Genomic DNA, 15,892 nt, shown 5'->3' with positions numbered 1-15,892 from the left:
CTCAGACGTATAATCACTAGGTCTCTCTTTGCACACAATGAAATCATCTACCTACCATTGATAGTAAGTTGTACAAAAAGTTGTATGTAGGTAGGTATCTAAGGTAGGTATATATGTATCTATTTGATTCATGTCATTCTCGAATCTCGCGCAAATATCAGAGCTGTCATTAACTCGGATCGCAGACCATTGACCTGTATCTACAGACCAATGAGAATTAATAAAGAACTGCTCTAAAATACTGCAGTCGTTTCGATTGGTAAAACCGGTAAGCAAAGTCAAAAGTAATGAAAATTTTCAGGTATTTACAATTGTTTTTGAAAAATATTTGTTTTTTTAATACATTTTTATAATATATATAACTTGCCAAAAAAATATCAGTATGTTGTAAAAAAATTATCGATACATCAAATTATTTTCTATACTACGTGGTAAAAGGACGGGTGAACTTTTTACTAAAAATCTTCTTTAATTTTGACTAAATTCTAGAGGTTACAGTTAGAAGTCATGTAGTAATATATCTTCGGGTTATCCACAGATGCAATATAACTATAGGTCAGCTATGAAGCAGGGAAAAATAATATAGTGCAACAGAATACAAGAGCGAGATAGATAGTCACTATCAGAAATCGCATGGACTTATAAGCCCTTTGCTTTAGCAGCAATCAAATTAAATCCATTATTTTTTTCAAAATTTCGGGTTTAAATGCTATTTAGTTTTTGGTTGGTTACGTGGGTAGTACCCGGATATTTTTAAGTATTAAAATTAGAAAACCCTCACAATCCTTCTTCCATGTATGTTTCACTGAAATGTTTTGCTAAAAAGTGCAATAAATTTTTGATGCATTTGATTGGTTATTGATACTTGTTTATCTACAGATAAACAACAATATTTTGTTATTTATCGATAACTTACCCAAGGTGTATATAAGCACTACGTCAGACCATGTCGTTGCGTGTCCGTCGTATCACCTTGGGTACCTACGGAAAATAAGCGTTGCAGTATTTCCTAGCAGGTACCTACTACCAAGATACTGCAATCAGCTAGCTCAGAAATATTACAGTAGGTAATATTATAAAATGGGTAAATAATTAAACTTTTGCATATTTAACGTAACATTAAAATGCATTTGAACCTGCAACTCTAAACTACGGCCCTCCTATAGCAGATGTCAGAAGTTCAAACGGATCCGCAAGGACGCGGGGGAAATCTGATCAAGGCATGAGAGGCCTTGTGCGAGTGGTGGTTACCGCGTATCGTAAATAGGACACGGTCACTGAGTTTGCCTTTAGGGTATTACTAATCTTGTTCTTTTCCGTGGAGGATGTGATGTGTGAAGTATAGTGTGGGTCGCGTTCCTTTGCTCTTTTTCTACTTTGGTTTTAGTTATCTAATAAAATATTAAAAACTAAGATACTAAAAAAAATATAAATATTATAATCATGGTTAACTGAAAATTCGGAAAAGGATGGTAAAATGAAAATAAATTTTTGCTGGCCGTTCTGATGGCACGAACTATGTGCTTGCATTTAATTCGATTTTTAATGTTATTTAATACGTTTTTTTGAGTCAACTTAGAGTACGATGTTCTCTTAATTTAACGGTTACAATTCGTTGTTAATGTTATTTTATATAAACTGAACAAAATGATGTAAATTTACTTGTATTACGTAGCATAACTTGTTTTACAATATCAACTTATGAGTGTCCCGTCATCTGAGAAACTGAGTACCTATAACAGACCTAAAATACATTTTTAACTAAACTCTACACACTTTTATTCCAAAGTAGTTTCTCATTTTTCTAGAACATTTCCAGCTAACGGAAAAAACCAACAGAAATTATAGAAAACTTCGTAGCAAACAACCATCACAATTAATGTAAACAAACATTTTGCGTCAAAATCAAATATACCTACTTAACAACGGTTGTAGTTTGACCGGAAAAGCAGTTTAGCAAATACTTTTAAATTGTTAGTATTCTGATATCAATTTTGAAATTTCATTTGTTTTGTCTCGCTCACACTAGTGTTACTACTTTTAAAAAAAATTATAAGATTTAGGTGAACTTCTTTTTATTTTAGTCTTGATTCTATTTATTATTAATTGTTCTTAGGTCATGGCAGTCATGGCGACAAAAATTCAGTGCATGTACAGCGGCCCTAGACAATCTTATTCCAAGTCAACGCCCATTGCTTTCCGGCATTGCCGAGGTCTGTCGGTGACACATATACTATTATTATTTATTTACTGGTCTGTGATCATACATCATACCAGACATCAGATGTCACAGATTACATACTGGTGTTTTTTTGCAAATATTGCCGTAAAGGTAAAAATGTAAAAAAAATATCTAATTGATTTTGTGCATAAATAATTTAAAATGATTTGCTTTGGTAAATAGACCTTTGTTTTTTATTTGTTATTAGCAACAGTGAATATATTGTTATATTCGTGACGGCGCGGAGTTTGTTTTGGCAGCATTTACAGATTTACATTTTTTGTATTAAGTAAGCTCAGGAATAAACGTAAAAGTAATCATTAAATCTGAGCTTTGGTACCGAAATACAATTTATATAGTTTTGGGTCGATATCAAAATGCCTACAATAGAAAAAACTGTTCCAGAAGATGACGAAGATTATATTATATCCCGAGCTAAAGAAGCGCACAAGCACAATATTTATTCTGCAAAAGCTTGGATGTTGACGGCTAAAACATTGTTTCCATCGAATTTCAAAATTCAATTTGAAGCTTATTTGATGGAAAAACAATCCGGGAATGTACAAGAAGCTGCAGAATGTTTTAGTTCTTTGATGTCATCGAGACAAAACATACCAGATCTTTTGTTGGAAATATCTGCCATTGCCAATGCACTTAAATCAAATGAACCTAGTTTTTTAAGTCAAATGTTTGATAACATCTGCCCTGATATTCAACTAACGATACTTAGGACAAGTGTGGAAAACAGTGATGATACTATGGAGCATTGTCGATTATTAGTTTTGCTGTTGAAAAAGTTTCCTCAGTTAGGAGTGGACAGCCTTGTTAAGACTCTTATTAATACAGAAAAGTTTTTTTATGATAATAGATATGCAAGGTTGCTTGTTGTGGAAACATTACCTCTTCTGCATTCTCTTGAGTCGCCAAGATTACTTCAGCGCTTGGTGGTGAAGGCAATAGACTTTTACAACTCTTATGTTTTTGATGAAACTGAACACGATATTAGTGATCCTTGGCAAAGGCTTTATGGGGTACTTGAATTACTAGGACGACAGTTAGGTTGGGATTCCTATTTAGTCAACTATGGTAACAGTTTAAACAAAGAATCATATTATCAGAAACTATTGTTGTCAAGAAATATTGAAGATTGTCGCCAAATTTTGTATTGTGGTATTGTATTCTTCTTAAGATCACTGTATGAACATAAATCCCTCAAAGGTAATCATATACTAGTGGAAGCATTAGCTGATCCTGATCTCCCACCGTCTAAACGGAAGAAAGGTGATATAGAAGTAACAGGGGTATCTGCTCACCAGTTTCAAGCAGCTGCTAATTGTTGGGAGTTACTGCATAGCAATGAAGTCATTACAAGAGAATTTATGAAACTAACATCACAAATACAAGTCAAGCCCTGGTTAGAAGGATTTTCTGATGAATTAGCTCTTTACAAAGGCAGATATAATGAAGCAAATACTTCTATGACAAATAACTTAACAACTATTATATCAAGGGTGTCTGTAAACTTTTTTCAGCATAATTATTTGGCATGTATTGAAAATATGCTAGCTGCATTGCCATTGTTACCTGCTGTGGAAGGAGTCTTGGAATCTGATCTCATAGTTGGTGGAAACCATCGGCATCTACACTTTTTACCAATAACTAAGGTTGCAATTATGCACTACTTTTGTACTTTATTGATAAAAATTTTACTAAAGACTGGAAACAATTCTGATTTAACTTATGGTCATATGCTAGTATTAATGCAACTTGGCTGGCCACAGGAAGAATCAGTATTTATAAATATCATGGAAGCAATAAGGAAAAAGGGTGTTTTCCATTATCATCTTTTTCCAGCATACATAATTCATATTGATATTTTGGAAGAATTGAGTTTTATTTGGAATGAGCAAGGTAAAAACATTGCATTAGATATATTGCCAAATTCCCAACAACATCTTGGACAAAGAAGAATAGGTACTCGTGGAGCTGATAAAGGTGTAAAAGAAGACTTTAAACAGGCAATGAAGGCACAGGTTGCAAGAAGTAATGAGTCCATATTAAATTTAATTATACAGTTTATAACCTCAGAAAGATCTTACTTTCTGCAAGTACAATCATTGTGAGTCAAGAATAAATGAGGATAATATTTTAAAAAAAGGTTATTTATTTTTCTATATGCTACTTTACAAGCTTCCTTCATATGATCCCACGGCTAACAGAAGATTGCGTCTTGTGAAATGCAAGCTTTTGATGGGTGAATTCTTTGTAGCATAAGAACGTAATAAAAATTTATCTTCTTTTTGAGCTGTTGCTCCATTTCCATTTTCTTCATTTAAACTTTCATCACTGATAACTGCAAAGTCCCACAGTTTTACTGTTGAGTCCAAAGAACCTGGAAACAAATTAAAAGATGTAAGTAATCAAAATTTACAACTCAAAACACACAAATTGATCTTGATCATCATCATCAACCCATTTCCGGCCCTCTCCAAGGCACGAGAATGAGAAGGGGTTAGGGTGTAGTCTCCCACACATGCTCGCCAAGTGTAGATTAGTAAAATTCACACACCTTTGAGAATGATATGGAGAACTCTCAGGTATGCAGGTATCTTCACAATGTTTTCACTTCACAGTTCGACTTAAATTTAAAATGCACATAGCTCCAGAAAGATGGAGATGCGTTCCAGGGATCAAAATGTGAAAAATGTCATAATATCTAATAACTGAATAGAAATAAGCTCTAACCACTGGGCTATTAGTAAGTAGCAACAGTCTAACAATTACTTGCTATAAATATAATATGATACATAAAAAATATTTTCATAAAATTCAATACTGGTCGAACCTTCCAAATCTCGGAAAAATAGGGTATCAAACCCTATTTTTTAGTAAACGGAATAGGCAATTTTTAATTCATTTCAAGTTAGCCCTTGCTACAATCTTAATGCTTGGCGAAATATCATTGCCTGTAATATTGTATTGTTTTGTATTGACACTGTCCACCCAAGTGTCAATAAGACAGTATTAGTATGGAAAGGACTTGCGAAAAGTAAAAGATAAAAAAGTGGTATAATAACCAGATGCTAAGATGGTGCCATCTCGACTGAACGCTAAGGCGTGAATTGGAGAGTCGTTGGCGGGCGGTATGGCAGCAGTTGGCAAGCCGCTTGACAAATCCCACACTTGTATCTCACCGGTGCCTCCACCTGATGCCAACCATCGTCCACACGCAGAAAAAGCGAGCGTGAAGGGTGTTGACTGAAATACGAATACATTATAATAAATCTATTTGCTTAGCTATTTTTGTCGGGTGTTATTTCGCTCAATAATTATTTCAAGCTGCAACAAACGATACGTACCTCTTGTCTTATCTTTCGCTCACGATGCAAATATTTGCATCTGATCCATCTAAGAAATCGATAATTTTTATGTTCGCCTCATGCCCCCGCAAGAAGTGCCATATAACTTCTACGAAAGAGGTTGTGTTTGTAACAACAGCTTTCTTTTAATGACCTAGCTTTCTTGTCGGATAGAAAAATGCCTGTTGGGACCTTTTTTTTAAAATTATTTTTTGTTTGTTACCTATGCTTAAAAAAAATTTAAAAATTGATTACCCCCCTATTAGTAAATTCAGAGGTTAATCTCAATTTATCCGCTAGAAACAAGATCTTAAATTTAAAATAATATTAAAAAATAAAATGCTTACTTTGTGACCAGTCATGATGCGAACTTGAGACCCAGTCAAACAGTCCCAAAGTCGGACAGTCCGATCGCTGGAACCCGTGGCGATATAATTTGAGTTAGGATGAAACTGGATACACTGAAATAGATTATGGTTGTAAATTTTTTGGCAAACACTGTATTGTATTACCTACTCAACAGTGGCGTGCACTTCATACATGCACAAAAGCACTGCATACCCTAAAATTGAAATATAGCCCTTATAAGAGGAGGATTTTGAATTCCTGCTGTATGCATACCCTGGTAAGAAACCCAGTGCACGCCACTGCTACTCAATATCAGCCCAGTGTTAAGAAATTGGCCTTAAGACGTGTGCTCCATAGAACAAGGTAAACGTGACTGCTTACCTTGCTCGTCGAAGGTTCACGCGTTTTATTTCATACTAGCGTACCCAGCCCGCTTGGCCGGGCTAGATTTTGCTTTATTTTATTTAAACAATAAACTTACATCATTAAATTTTTAATTTAAGTCTCATAATATATTCAATAATTTATTTCTCTCTGTATTCATTATCTTCTATTCTCTTCTCGTGCGGGTGAAGATCATTATCTACACCCATGTACACCCAGCAATAGAATATCATCATAGTAAATAAAAGCTGTATTTGACAGTTTTACAGTTCAAAAATAGGAGTGCTCCGATCGTCACCAAACTTTACAGGATTACTCGCCAGGTCAATCCGGAGATTCCCTGAAAGTTTCATTGAAATCGGTCCAGCCGTTTCGGAGCCTATACGGAACATACCCACACACTTTCTCTTTTATCTATATATATATAATGAAAATGGTCTTCGCTTGAGGCTCAATCACGCCTAAACCACTGATCGTATCGACATGAAACTACCACCATTCGATGCGAAATTTTTCCTAGATGGTTTATGGCTATCTATTTTTTGAATTCCAACATTCCTTCATTTTTTTATTGCTGTTTTACTTTTATGAACATTTATCCCGCTAATAAAAACAAAAGATGTTTTCATGGATTTCAACAGAGTGTATTAAACGGATTATGGTTTTTTACATTCAGCTAAGAATCTACTCACGGTAGTGGAGAACGGCTGGACCAATTGGGCTTTTTTTTATCTTCAGAATTGTCAGGAGAAAGTTTTGTATGTAAGAAAATTTTAAAAAACGCCCGATAAAAGTTAAAAATTTCGATGATAATCGAAGAATTCCCATCTATATAGTCACTCACCACGAAATCTCGGGAACCATAAGACTTAGAAACGTGAAACTTGGTAGGAATATTACTTTTGCTATGTAGAGGTCAGCTATGAATAGATTTTAAGAAATTCATTCCCCAAAGGGGATTGCGGGGGCGTTAACAATGAACAATTCCCGTTTTTAAACTATAGCTCCTATAGACTTCAAATTTGGTAGGAATCTTCTGTAAGAGGTGTAGAAATAGGCTATGAACGAATTTTACGATAGCTTACCCCACAGGGGGTTGCGGGGGTGTGTATTAACAATTAATATTTTTAATTTTCCAGCTAAAGCTCCTACAAGCTCCAAATTTTTTAGGAATTTTCTATAAGTGATGTAAAAATGATTTATGAACAAATTTTACGATATCCCACCCCAAAGAAGATTGCGGGGGCGTTAACAATGAAAATTTTCAATTTCCAAGCGATAGCTCCTATAGACTCCAAATTTAGTGAGACTGTTCTATATGTAATATAAAAATGATCTTCGATCGGATTTTACAATGAATCACCTCCAATAAGGTTCGCGGGGGTGGGTGTTAACAATAAAAAATTTCAATTTCGAAATATAGCTTCTAAAAATTCTAAATATGGTAGGAATCTTTTATTATTCACATAAAGAACATCTCAAAATGGATTTCAATAAAGTCTACTTCCGACAGGAATTGCGGGGGTGGGTGTTAAAATCTAAAATTTTTATTTTTAACCTGTAACTTCTAGACTCCAAATTTGGTGGGGATCTTCGTGTATGTAGGGATATTCGTGTATTTCCTTACAACAATCGTCTTTTTGGCAGCGGAGAAAAAGTCATTGAGAGGTTTCAAAAACTTAACTTTACATGTAGCTATCCAATCAACGGACTAAGAATTTTACATTCATTTTACTTTTGCAGACTACATAACCGACGAATTCTTTTATTGCGGGATCGCGGAAATGTAACAGATTAAAATGAATGCATTTTCCAAGCACATGAGATGTGGAAAAGAAATTTAGTTACTTATTCCAATAGAATTCATAAAAAACATGCACAATTAATTTTCTATAAAAAATTGATGTCACGGAGAAAATTTTAGTTAACAGAAAATTCGTCGCACTTGAACCTAGACAGATTTCAACTTCACATATGAGACTTGCAATGACTTTAACTTAAACATTCAATGCTCATTTCAAATTTTTTTCTTCATGTCAATTATTATTAATTTTTGGAAGAAAGGCACGGAAATGTTATAATGATTGCACATTGAAAGTTACAATAAATATTAGTGAGAAAAATCACCTGGATGAAAGATACAGGCTAAATCGATGGAATTTGGAATTTGAGTAAGTCTAAACAATATCGATGCTTACAGTTCTATCCGCGGGGCCTATTTATGTTCATACAAAAAAAGAAAAAAAAAAGGAGAATAATAAAAATATGAAAAAAATAAATAAAAATGAAACATAAAATGTAATTTATTTCCTTTTTCAATTCGCCCAGCGAAGCGGGCTGGAAACGGCTAGTATATATATAAATAGATAGATGTCTTAAGAATGTCTTAGTTTAAGTTATTGTCACTAACGTGTGATAATAATAGTTTAAAACTTTTACTGGAGAAGCGCGCTGTCAGCTCTAACAGTAGGACAATATACATTACGAATTATTGTTAAAGTTTATGGAAACTTACATCGACGTCAGAAAGGTGGCCCGCGAATATACGCAATGGATGGTGGTGGTCAGTAGCCCACAGGCGTGCAATGCGGTCGTGGCCCCCCGACGCGAAGTAGTGACCGTGCGGGGACCACCGGGCGTCCCATACGGGCCACACGTGTCCGCGGTATACCACGATGCAAGTCCAACACTGCAGCGACCACAGCCGGACTGTATATGAAGAAGGGTCAAACAAAACACTTGTACGACCTAACTATTCGGTGTTCGGGTTACGAAGACCCAAGGAGTACCGTACTGTAATACCTCAACTTAACCTTTATGTGGTTTTTCTTTTTGATCATCGCGCGAATATTTGACGGCCGATTTGCGCAGTGGGCAGCGACCACGCTTCCTGGGTCTAAGGCCGTGGGTTCGATTCCCACAACAGGAAAATGTTTGTGTGATGAGCATGAATGTTTTCAGTGTCTGGATATATTATTCATAAAAAAAAAATTCAGTCATCTCGGTACCCATAACATAAGCTACGCTTACTTTGGGGCTAGATGGCGATGTGTTTAGTGTCGTAGTATATTTATTTATTTATTTATACTCTAAATGCTACAATTCAATATCCGACGATGCCCTGGTATTGAATCTAAACAGGACTGTGCTGCTAGAATCCATACGAAAGAAAGCCTAATGTAAGAAAATGAAGTGATAAAATATTTACTGGTTGAATCCTCCGAGCAGGACAACAGCATGGTCTTGAAAGGGTCGAATGCTACTTTATAGACGGGGCCCGAGTGTCCAAACAGTGTGCGGCATGTATCTCTGTCTTTTTCTTCCATCATCCTCACGAGAACATCACCTGAAAATATTCTCAGCCTCAAAACATAAACGTAACAAAAACATATTTTGTCCCCTGATGATATACAACGTGTAACCGAGTTACGACCTACCGTTGAACGGTTGTCTGTCACCCTGTATAAATATTAAATCGAAAGATTTTTCCATATAAACGAATTCAAAAAATTCTAAGTGTTTACTTACGGCAACCCAATTGAAGATAAAATACCGACACGTGCATAGTACCTACGCTACGCGACGCGTACCTAATAAAGTGACAGGAGTCACTTGATTTTAATTTTGCGTGTGATGTTAGGGCTATATCTAAATTTCTTTCAGTAAAAACGGTATGGCAATGGTTTACTCAAAAACGATTAGCGTTTTGGTTTCTTAGATAAGTCTCAGAGACAGTAAATAATGTACCTCTAAAGCCTCTAAAGAATTATGTCGGATTTCATTTACACATTCTATAATACTTAATATTCAATATTATCTTTACCAGCTTCTCTGTCAATGTCTTGTAATTTATCCGCAGACTTCATGCCTCGAAGTCTTATAGTAGTTAATGTCCATACCTAAAAAAACCATTTCAAATATTAATCACTACCTACTCAATTATTTCATTATAAGTTAAATAAGCGACTGTGTGAGGAGCAATCCATTTCTAAATGGCAATGTAAGTTTGTTTCCTAGCATTGATTGAACCACTACGCTGTATATAAATATGGTTACTTCTGATCTTTATGCATTAGGATAAATAACTAAAAACCCTTGACAAGTCCTTTTATATTATTAATCTCAAAAATTAGAAAATATGGATACAAATAATGTATTCTATATATTAATCAATATACCTCTGATGATTGATTTCTTATCAACCCAATAAGCGGACTAACCTGTTAGGGGTATAAGCGTATAAATTAAAGCCATTACCCTAAGCGGTAATACGCGACATTGTACCGGTGCGTCTTTGCCGGTAAGTAGCCACATTCACACCTTCCAAACCACACCACACCAGAAAATATAGAAATTACAAATTCTCAAATTATACTTCCTATTTCCTATATTATATTCAGTTTAGGGACTCTACGTCCGTACATTTAAGCTAACACATGTTGATGGCTTATCATTACCACTCACTAATAAAATTAGTGATATTTAATTGGTTAAAACGCAATAAGCTTGGTTACGAGTTGCATGCTCTTGAGGCTGAATTGCCTGTTAACCATGATTGTTCACATTTTCTAAAAAAACACCTAACTTTCAACAATGTACATAATAATTATATACCTTTATGGATGAGTTATTAAAGCCCACAGCTAACAAAGTGGAGTCGTCACAAATATCGGCACAAATTGCAGTTTGGCCACTATTCATGAGAGTGTAGAAGCAGATGGAAGGCAAACACTCTGGACCTAGTTGCACACGTTTTGCTGCTTCTCTTAATGCTTTGCTTTTCTCAATTTTGTCATTCTCCTTCCTGGGAACCATAAGCGATTATTAAATGATTCATTATTCGAAACTAAATTGATAGTCTAAAAGTAGTGACATCCGATTTACCACAGAAAGTGTTATTAAAAGAAAGTCAGTTAAGTTAATTGTTTACATGGGAATCTTTTTTCAAACAATGTTTATTCCTAAACCTAAAAATTCTAAAAATACAAAAAAAAAAATTTATTATTTGAGTAAGTTATCAGTTGAAGAGATTGAGAACTCACAAATCTGGTAGGGGGATTCTGTCATTGGGGGGTGCATTTGGATCTGATTTTGGCTTTTTCATAAATATATTATCTTTTTTTGCTTTCTTCTTTTTTGGTTTATCTGGAGTTTCTTCTGCCTCCTCTTCATCTTCAATTGGTGCAGGGAGAATTTGTAAATCAGGCTCTTTCAGAAGTCCATAATAAACCTTAGTGCGGTTTTCTGTGAATGCAAATTGGTGGAGAATAAAACTTGCACAATAATAATTTATTGGTGTTAAAATGCTCCAAGGACTTTCTCCACATCTCCCAAGAAGTAAGGTATTTTCTTTTGTAAGCTCGGGAATTAAACCTTAAATTAACAGGCTTTAAGAAATGTATACTGTAGTATATCAAAGACTTTATACTGTGGGTTTCAGGATCATAATCTTTATTTTGAATAGGACATGTATATCAAATAAACTGAAAGAAGAAAAGGTAAAGAAACTTATGGACTATTGCAATATAATTATACAAAACTACATTAAAGAACATAGATTTACCATTTCGAGAAGCTTCTCCAAGAAGTCCCCCTAGTGTAGATTTAACCTGGGCTTGAGTTCTGCCAGGGCCATCACATACATCAATTACTATATGGTTTTTAATTATATTTATAATGATTGGAGAACTCTTCTGTTCATGTAAGTACCTTTTTAATTGCGTGGAAGCATCTCTTGAAAGTTGAACTTGAAATTTATTTGAACTGCAAAATTAAGACATAGTAGTTGTGTGTAGGAAAGCACCTAATACTATCAACCTAATTCCTAAAACTAAAGGTTTTTTAATAAATGTGTTCCTGACATTGTTTACTTTCTTAAGTTACATAATAATAATAATAAAAAAAAGATGTCATAACCTTGTAATGGGACAATAAGGGTTTAGAATAAACATAATCCGCCAAATTGTATACCTTTTGTTAAATTTTTACTTTTAATTTGTTATGTTTATGTGGTGTACAATAAAAGTGTATTCGTTCTTTCATTCATTCATTATTTTTTCATTAATTTAACATTAAAGTCATATTTTCATTATTAAATATTTTCATTAAGAAAGTTGTTTATTATAATTAATTGATTGTTTATTTATCTTTATTAAATAATAAGCTTTCTCCAGCAAATAATGTTTTAAGGATTTTGTAAATATGTTTATACTTTCTTTTTCTTTTGTATGTCCTGAGATTTTGTTGTATATTCTTGTGCACATTGGGTTTGGGCAGGTGCTGTGGATTTTAAATTTAGATGGTGGTAGGACCACGTTGTTTGCGCATGTCTAGGAGTCTTTTAAAATATTAGGATGTTTTCTTATGAATTAGCACGTTTCTAGTATGTGTATGCAAGGCATTAACTTTTTGAGCAACCTAAAATGAGGAGCTTTCAGTGTTTATAATATCTTTTATAATATTATAAACAAAAACACATATTTTTGGTACAAAAAGTATATGTGCCTCTGTACTATTTCCCCACAATAGGATACCATAGCACAGCCAGGTATTTGCATACATTTAGCACAATAGTAAGGCAAATTAACAATATTTTTTTTATCTTAGTCACAACTAAGATAAACTTACTAGTTATTTCAATCTAACCTTGTCAGGATCACTTTCTTTGAGTAGCTATAGTATAATCAAAGCGATTAGGCAAATTTGTGTTAAATAATAAAATTGTGGTATAAGTAACCTACAAAGAGTAATTATATAAAATAAGATGAATAGCCACCTAAAAGCCAAAAATTCAAAGAGGAAGATGATGATGTTGACTAATTTATTCATTCTTTAGTAGCAAAATTTAAAGAGAAAATATATGTTTTTTTGTCACCTGTATATTTCGGCAAGTTCATTGCCCTTTACTTGATCTTTATTTTTAACAGCACATAGTCGATTTAAGTCCTCTTGATAGTACTCTTCTTGCTCTGGCCCAAATTTGTCCAAAAACTTTGACGCATGTTCAGTATGATCATATAAAATGAGAATCAGATACATGTGAACAAATACTGGATAGAGCAGGGTAGATAGCTCATACTAGAACAAAAAAAACATAGTTTTACCATTTAAAAAGAGTGTTGTGCATTCTGGTAAATTAAGACTAAACTTGGAGTCAGAACTTTACCTTATAAATGTCTAAAGAACTCTCCACGAATTTCTTCAGACTGTCGTATGCAAACTCATAGCTGTATGGGTCACTCTCAGTATGATGGGCAGTAAGGATACTTGCAAGTTCAACCTCTGGTAAATCTAGATTTTCATATTCGACATCACCTAAATTAGCTTCTTTCCTCAAGATATCTTCAGTGCCCTAAATAAAGATTGTTTCATTTTTAATTGAACGTGTTTAAGGAAGGTTCTTATCTGAAAGTGTTGTATATTGTTTACAAAATAAACACTTGCCTTCAAATTATATTTCCGTAATAGTTGTAGGACGGCTAATAGGGGAGTAGACTTGTCTCCCATTGCGATTCACTAAAAACTATTTGAATACCTAGTTTTAAAATACAATAAAATTGCTGCTACGTCACATTTACTGGCCAAATAAGATATCAAAGGGAAGTAACCCGGTATATTAATGTCATCTTTGTAGTTTGTATGTAATTGTAAAAAATTTACCACATAAAGATAGACGTAATAACTATGCGAAATAATTCTTTTAATGTTGATTTACGGCCTTGGATCACTGACTTTTAGATTTGGAATAATATAAACATAGGTATGTACAGTAGACACTCTATCAGCAAAAATATCCATTCTATATACTCTATTCTCTTTATTCTAAATACTCTATTTAGCAAGTGAACACTAGTGTCACTGGCCTCTTTTATTCGGAATAATAGAGGTCAGTGGCTAGTGTATACTATACACCTCAGCAGCTGCACAGCAATTTTTGTTATTTGCTGAGTTATTGGATTTATCGATATTAATTTTTTGATACATCGATTTAATACATCCATATTGGTATGTTTTATAAATATTGATACTTTTTGGCACTTCCTACGTCCCTAGAAGAAATACAGATTAAAATTTCACCTTCTCACAGATAAACAAACTTAGCTTACAATATAGACAACAGAGTTAGTATCAATAAGTACACAAATACAACAGTAAGGCAAATTAACAAGTTGCCAATCTGGGTTTACCAAAGACGTCAGTTTTCATTCAGTTTATCATCAGTCGGTTAAAATTATAGTTCTGCTGTCCTAATTTAATTATTATAAAGTAACTTTCACAACTGAATACCTATTCTATTCAATAATTTGGCGACTGTTTTTAGAGAAAGCCACCATCACTCACATCGCGAACGATGCGAAGAAAGTTGCAAAGAACCAGACAACAGTCAGCAGATAGGCTTAAAAAACTGAGAGCTCTTCGGGAAAAAAAGTAAAAGATTATTAAAGGAAGTGGCAAATCTGGAAAGTGTTATTGCATTAAAATTTGCATCAAGGAGTAGCATTTTTCGCAGAACAAAATATAATGCTGAAACTTATATCTTCGACTTTGAAAATGTCTTTGCCAATCTGTGTTTACCAAAGACCATTTTAATAACCAGACTTTTGTTGGTAATCACCGGATCTTGTTGATCAAAGCAATTACGGCGCGTTATTTTGAAATCCGCATTCACTATGCCACAAAAAAATTTGCACCAGAGGATAAAATCAGAAATATTAATACTAAACTTATACTCTTTAAGGGACAGTAAACAAAGAATTCTGTTATTAATTTACGAATTATTAATTTTTCTGTTATGAATGGTCTCCTTGATACAAATATCCTTGATAATCTTTAACAAAATGTCTGCCAAAATACAATTGTTTTTTAATCTCGAGAGGCATTCATGAACCCTCGGCTATCTTTAATTAAAACTAGTGGTTCGAAAAAACGTGACTTCGTTCGCTCACATTTTTCTATAGCCTTCATCGATATATAGATTCTTCTGAATTGAGCTGATTAATGCGAAACCTACATTATGCTTCTCTCTTGTTTGGTGTACTTGTTAAATTGTAATTATTACAATTCAATTTTATGATTGTATAAAAACCATTTAAATGCCTGTAAAATAGCAAAACAATTTTTGTTAATCGTACCAAAATACAGGTGTTTACAAAAGTATATCTGCAAATAAATGATTATTGTTATATTATTACCATTATAACGTTGTTTTATTTTTTTCAGTATTTATGTTTCCCTATTCCAACTAATCACGAGCCGGAAGCCTTTCTCATAAAAACTGCCAAATTGCTTCACAGACCAACGTACTAATGTTATTCCATAAACTGTTCCCTTTTTACAATTAAGTTAATTACGGAACATTAAAAATTATTATGCAGTTCCTTTAGGATATGTTTCTAAGTGCAGCTGCTTCTAAAACAAATGCCTACATTTTGTATGGAACAAATAGTAATAAACAAATACCAACAAATTATAAGTGTGGTAGAAGACCTGAAATCTGGGACCTTAAAATCGGGGTAAAAAAATGGCAACACTTCTCTAATATGCTCTGTCTCACAAGCGGCACGCCAACCATTTGTCTATT

At 33.8% G+C, this 15,892-nt stretch overlaps 2 protein-coding genes across 2 annotated transcripts; one reads left to right on the top strand and one right to left on the bottom strand.

Moving 5' to 3' along the window:
• Positions 1–2,387: 2,387 nt before the first annotated feature.
• On the top strand, positions 2,388–3,811 carry LOC120636288 (integrator complex subunit 10). Its single transcript, XM_039907707.1, has 2 exons — positions 2,388–3,673; positions 3,754–3,811. The coding sequence occupies exons 1-2, from the start codon at positions 2,599–2,601 to the stop codon at positions 3,756–3,758; spliced, it is 1,080 nt and encodes a 359-aa protein (XP_039763641.1). The 5' UTR covers positions 2,388–2,598; the 3' UTR covers positions 3,759–3,811.
• A 551-nt stretch (positions 3,812–4,362) lies between these two features.
• Positions 4,363–14,215, bottom strand: LOC120636281 (transcription initiation factor TFIID subunit 5). The gene is made up of 12 exons (XM_039907697.1): positions 13,756–14,215; positions 13,478–13,663; positions 13,187–13,389; positions 11,876–12,075; positions 11,355–11,556; positions 10,927–11,116; positions 10,136–10,211; positions 9,521–9,658; positions 8,828–9,021; positions 5,928–6,041; positions 5,299–5,479; positions 4,363–4,613 (listed from the first exon to the last, which is right to left on the bottom strand). The coding sequence occupies exons 1-12, from the start codon at positions 13,816–13,818 to the stop codon at positions 4,405–4,407; spliced, it is 1,956 nt and encodes a 651-aa protein (XP_039763631.1). The 5' UTR covers positions 13,819–14,215; the 3' UTR covers positions 4,363–4,404.
• Positions 14,216–15,892: the final 1,677 nt, after the last annotated feature.

This window comes from Pararge aegeria, chromosome 3 (genome assembly GCF_905163445.1).
Source record: "Pararge aegeria chromosome 3, ilParAegt1.1, whole genome shotgun sequence".
NCBI lineage: Eukaryota > Metazoa > Arthropoda > Insecta > Lepidoptera > Nymphalidae > Pararge > Pararge aegeria.
Note: the sequence above shows the minus strand (reverse complement) of the source record. Positions and strands in the feature narration are given on the sequence as shown.

Coding starts and splice junctions, on each gene's coding strand:
- LOC120636281 (XM_039907697.1), bottom strand. CDS start 13,818: ATGGGAGACAAGTCTACTCCCCTATTAGCCGTCCTACAACTATTACGG. Junction 13,664..13,755: donor TACGGAAATATAATTTGAAG/GCAAGTGTTTAT, acceptor ATCTTTATTTAG/GGCACTGAAGATATCTTGAG. Junction 5,480..5,927: donor GCATCATGACTGGTCACAAA/GTAAGCATTTTA, acceptor TTCGTATTTCAG/TCAACACCCTTCACGCTCGC.
- LOC120636288 (XM_039907707.1), top strand. CDS start 2,599: ATGCCTACAATAGAAAAAACTGTTCCAGAAGATGACGAAGATTATATT.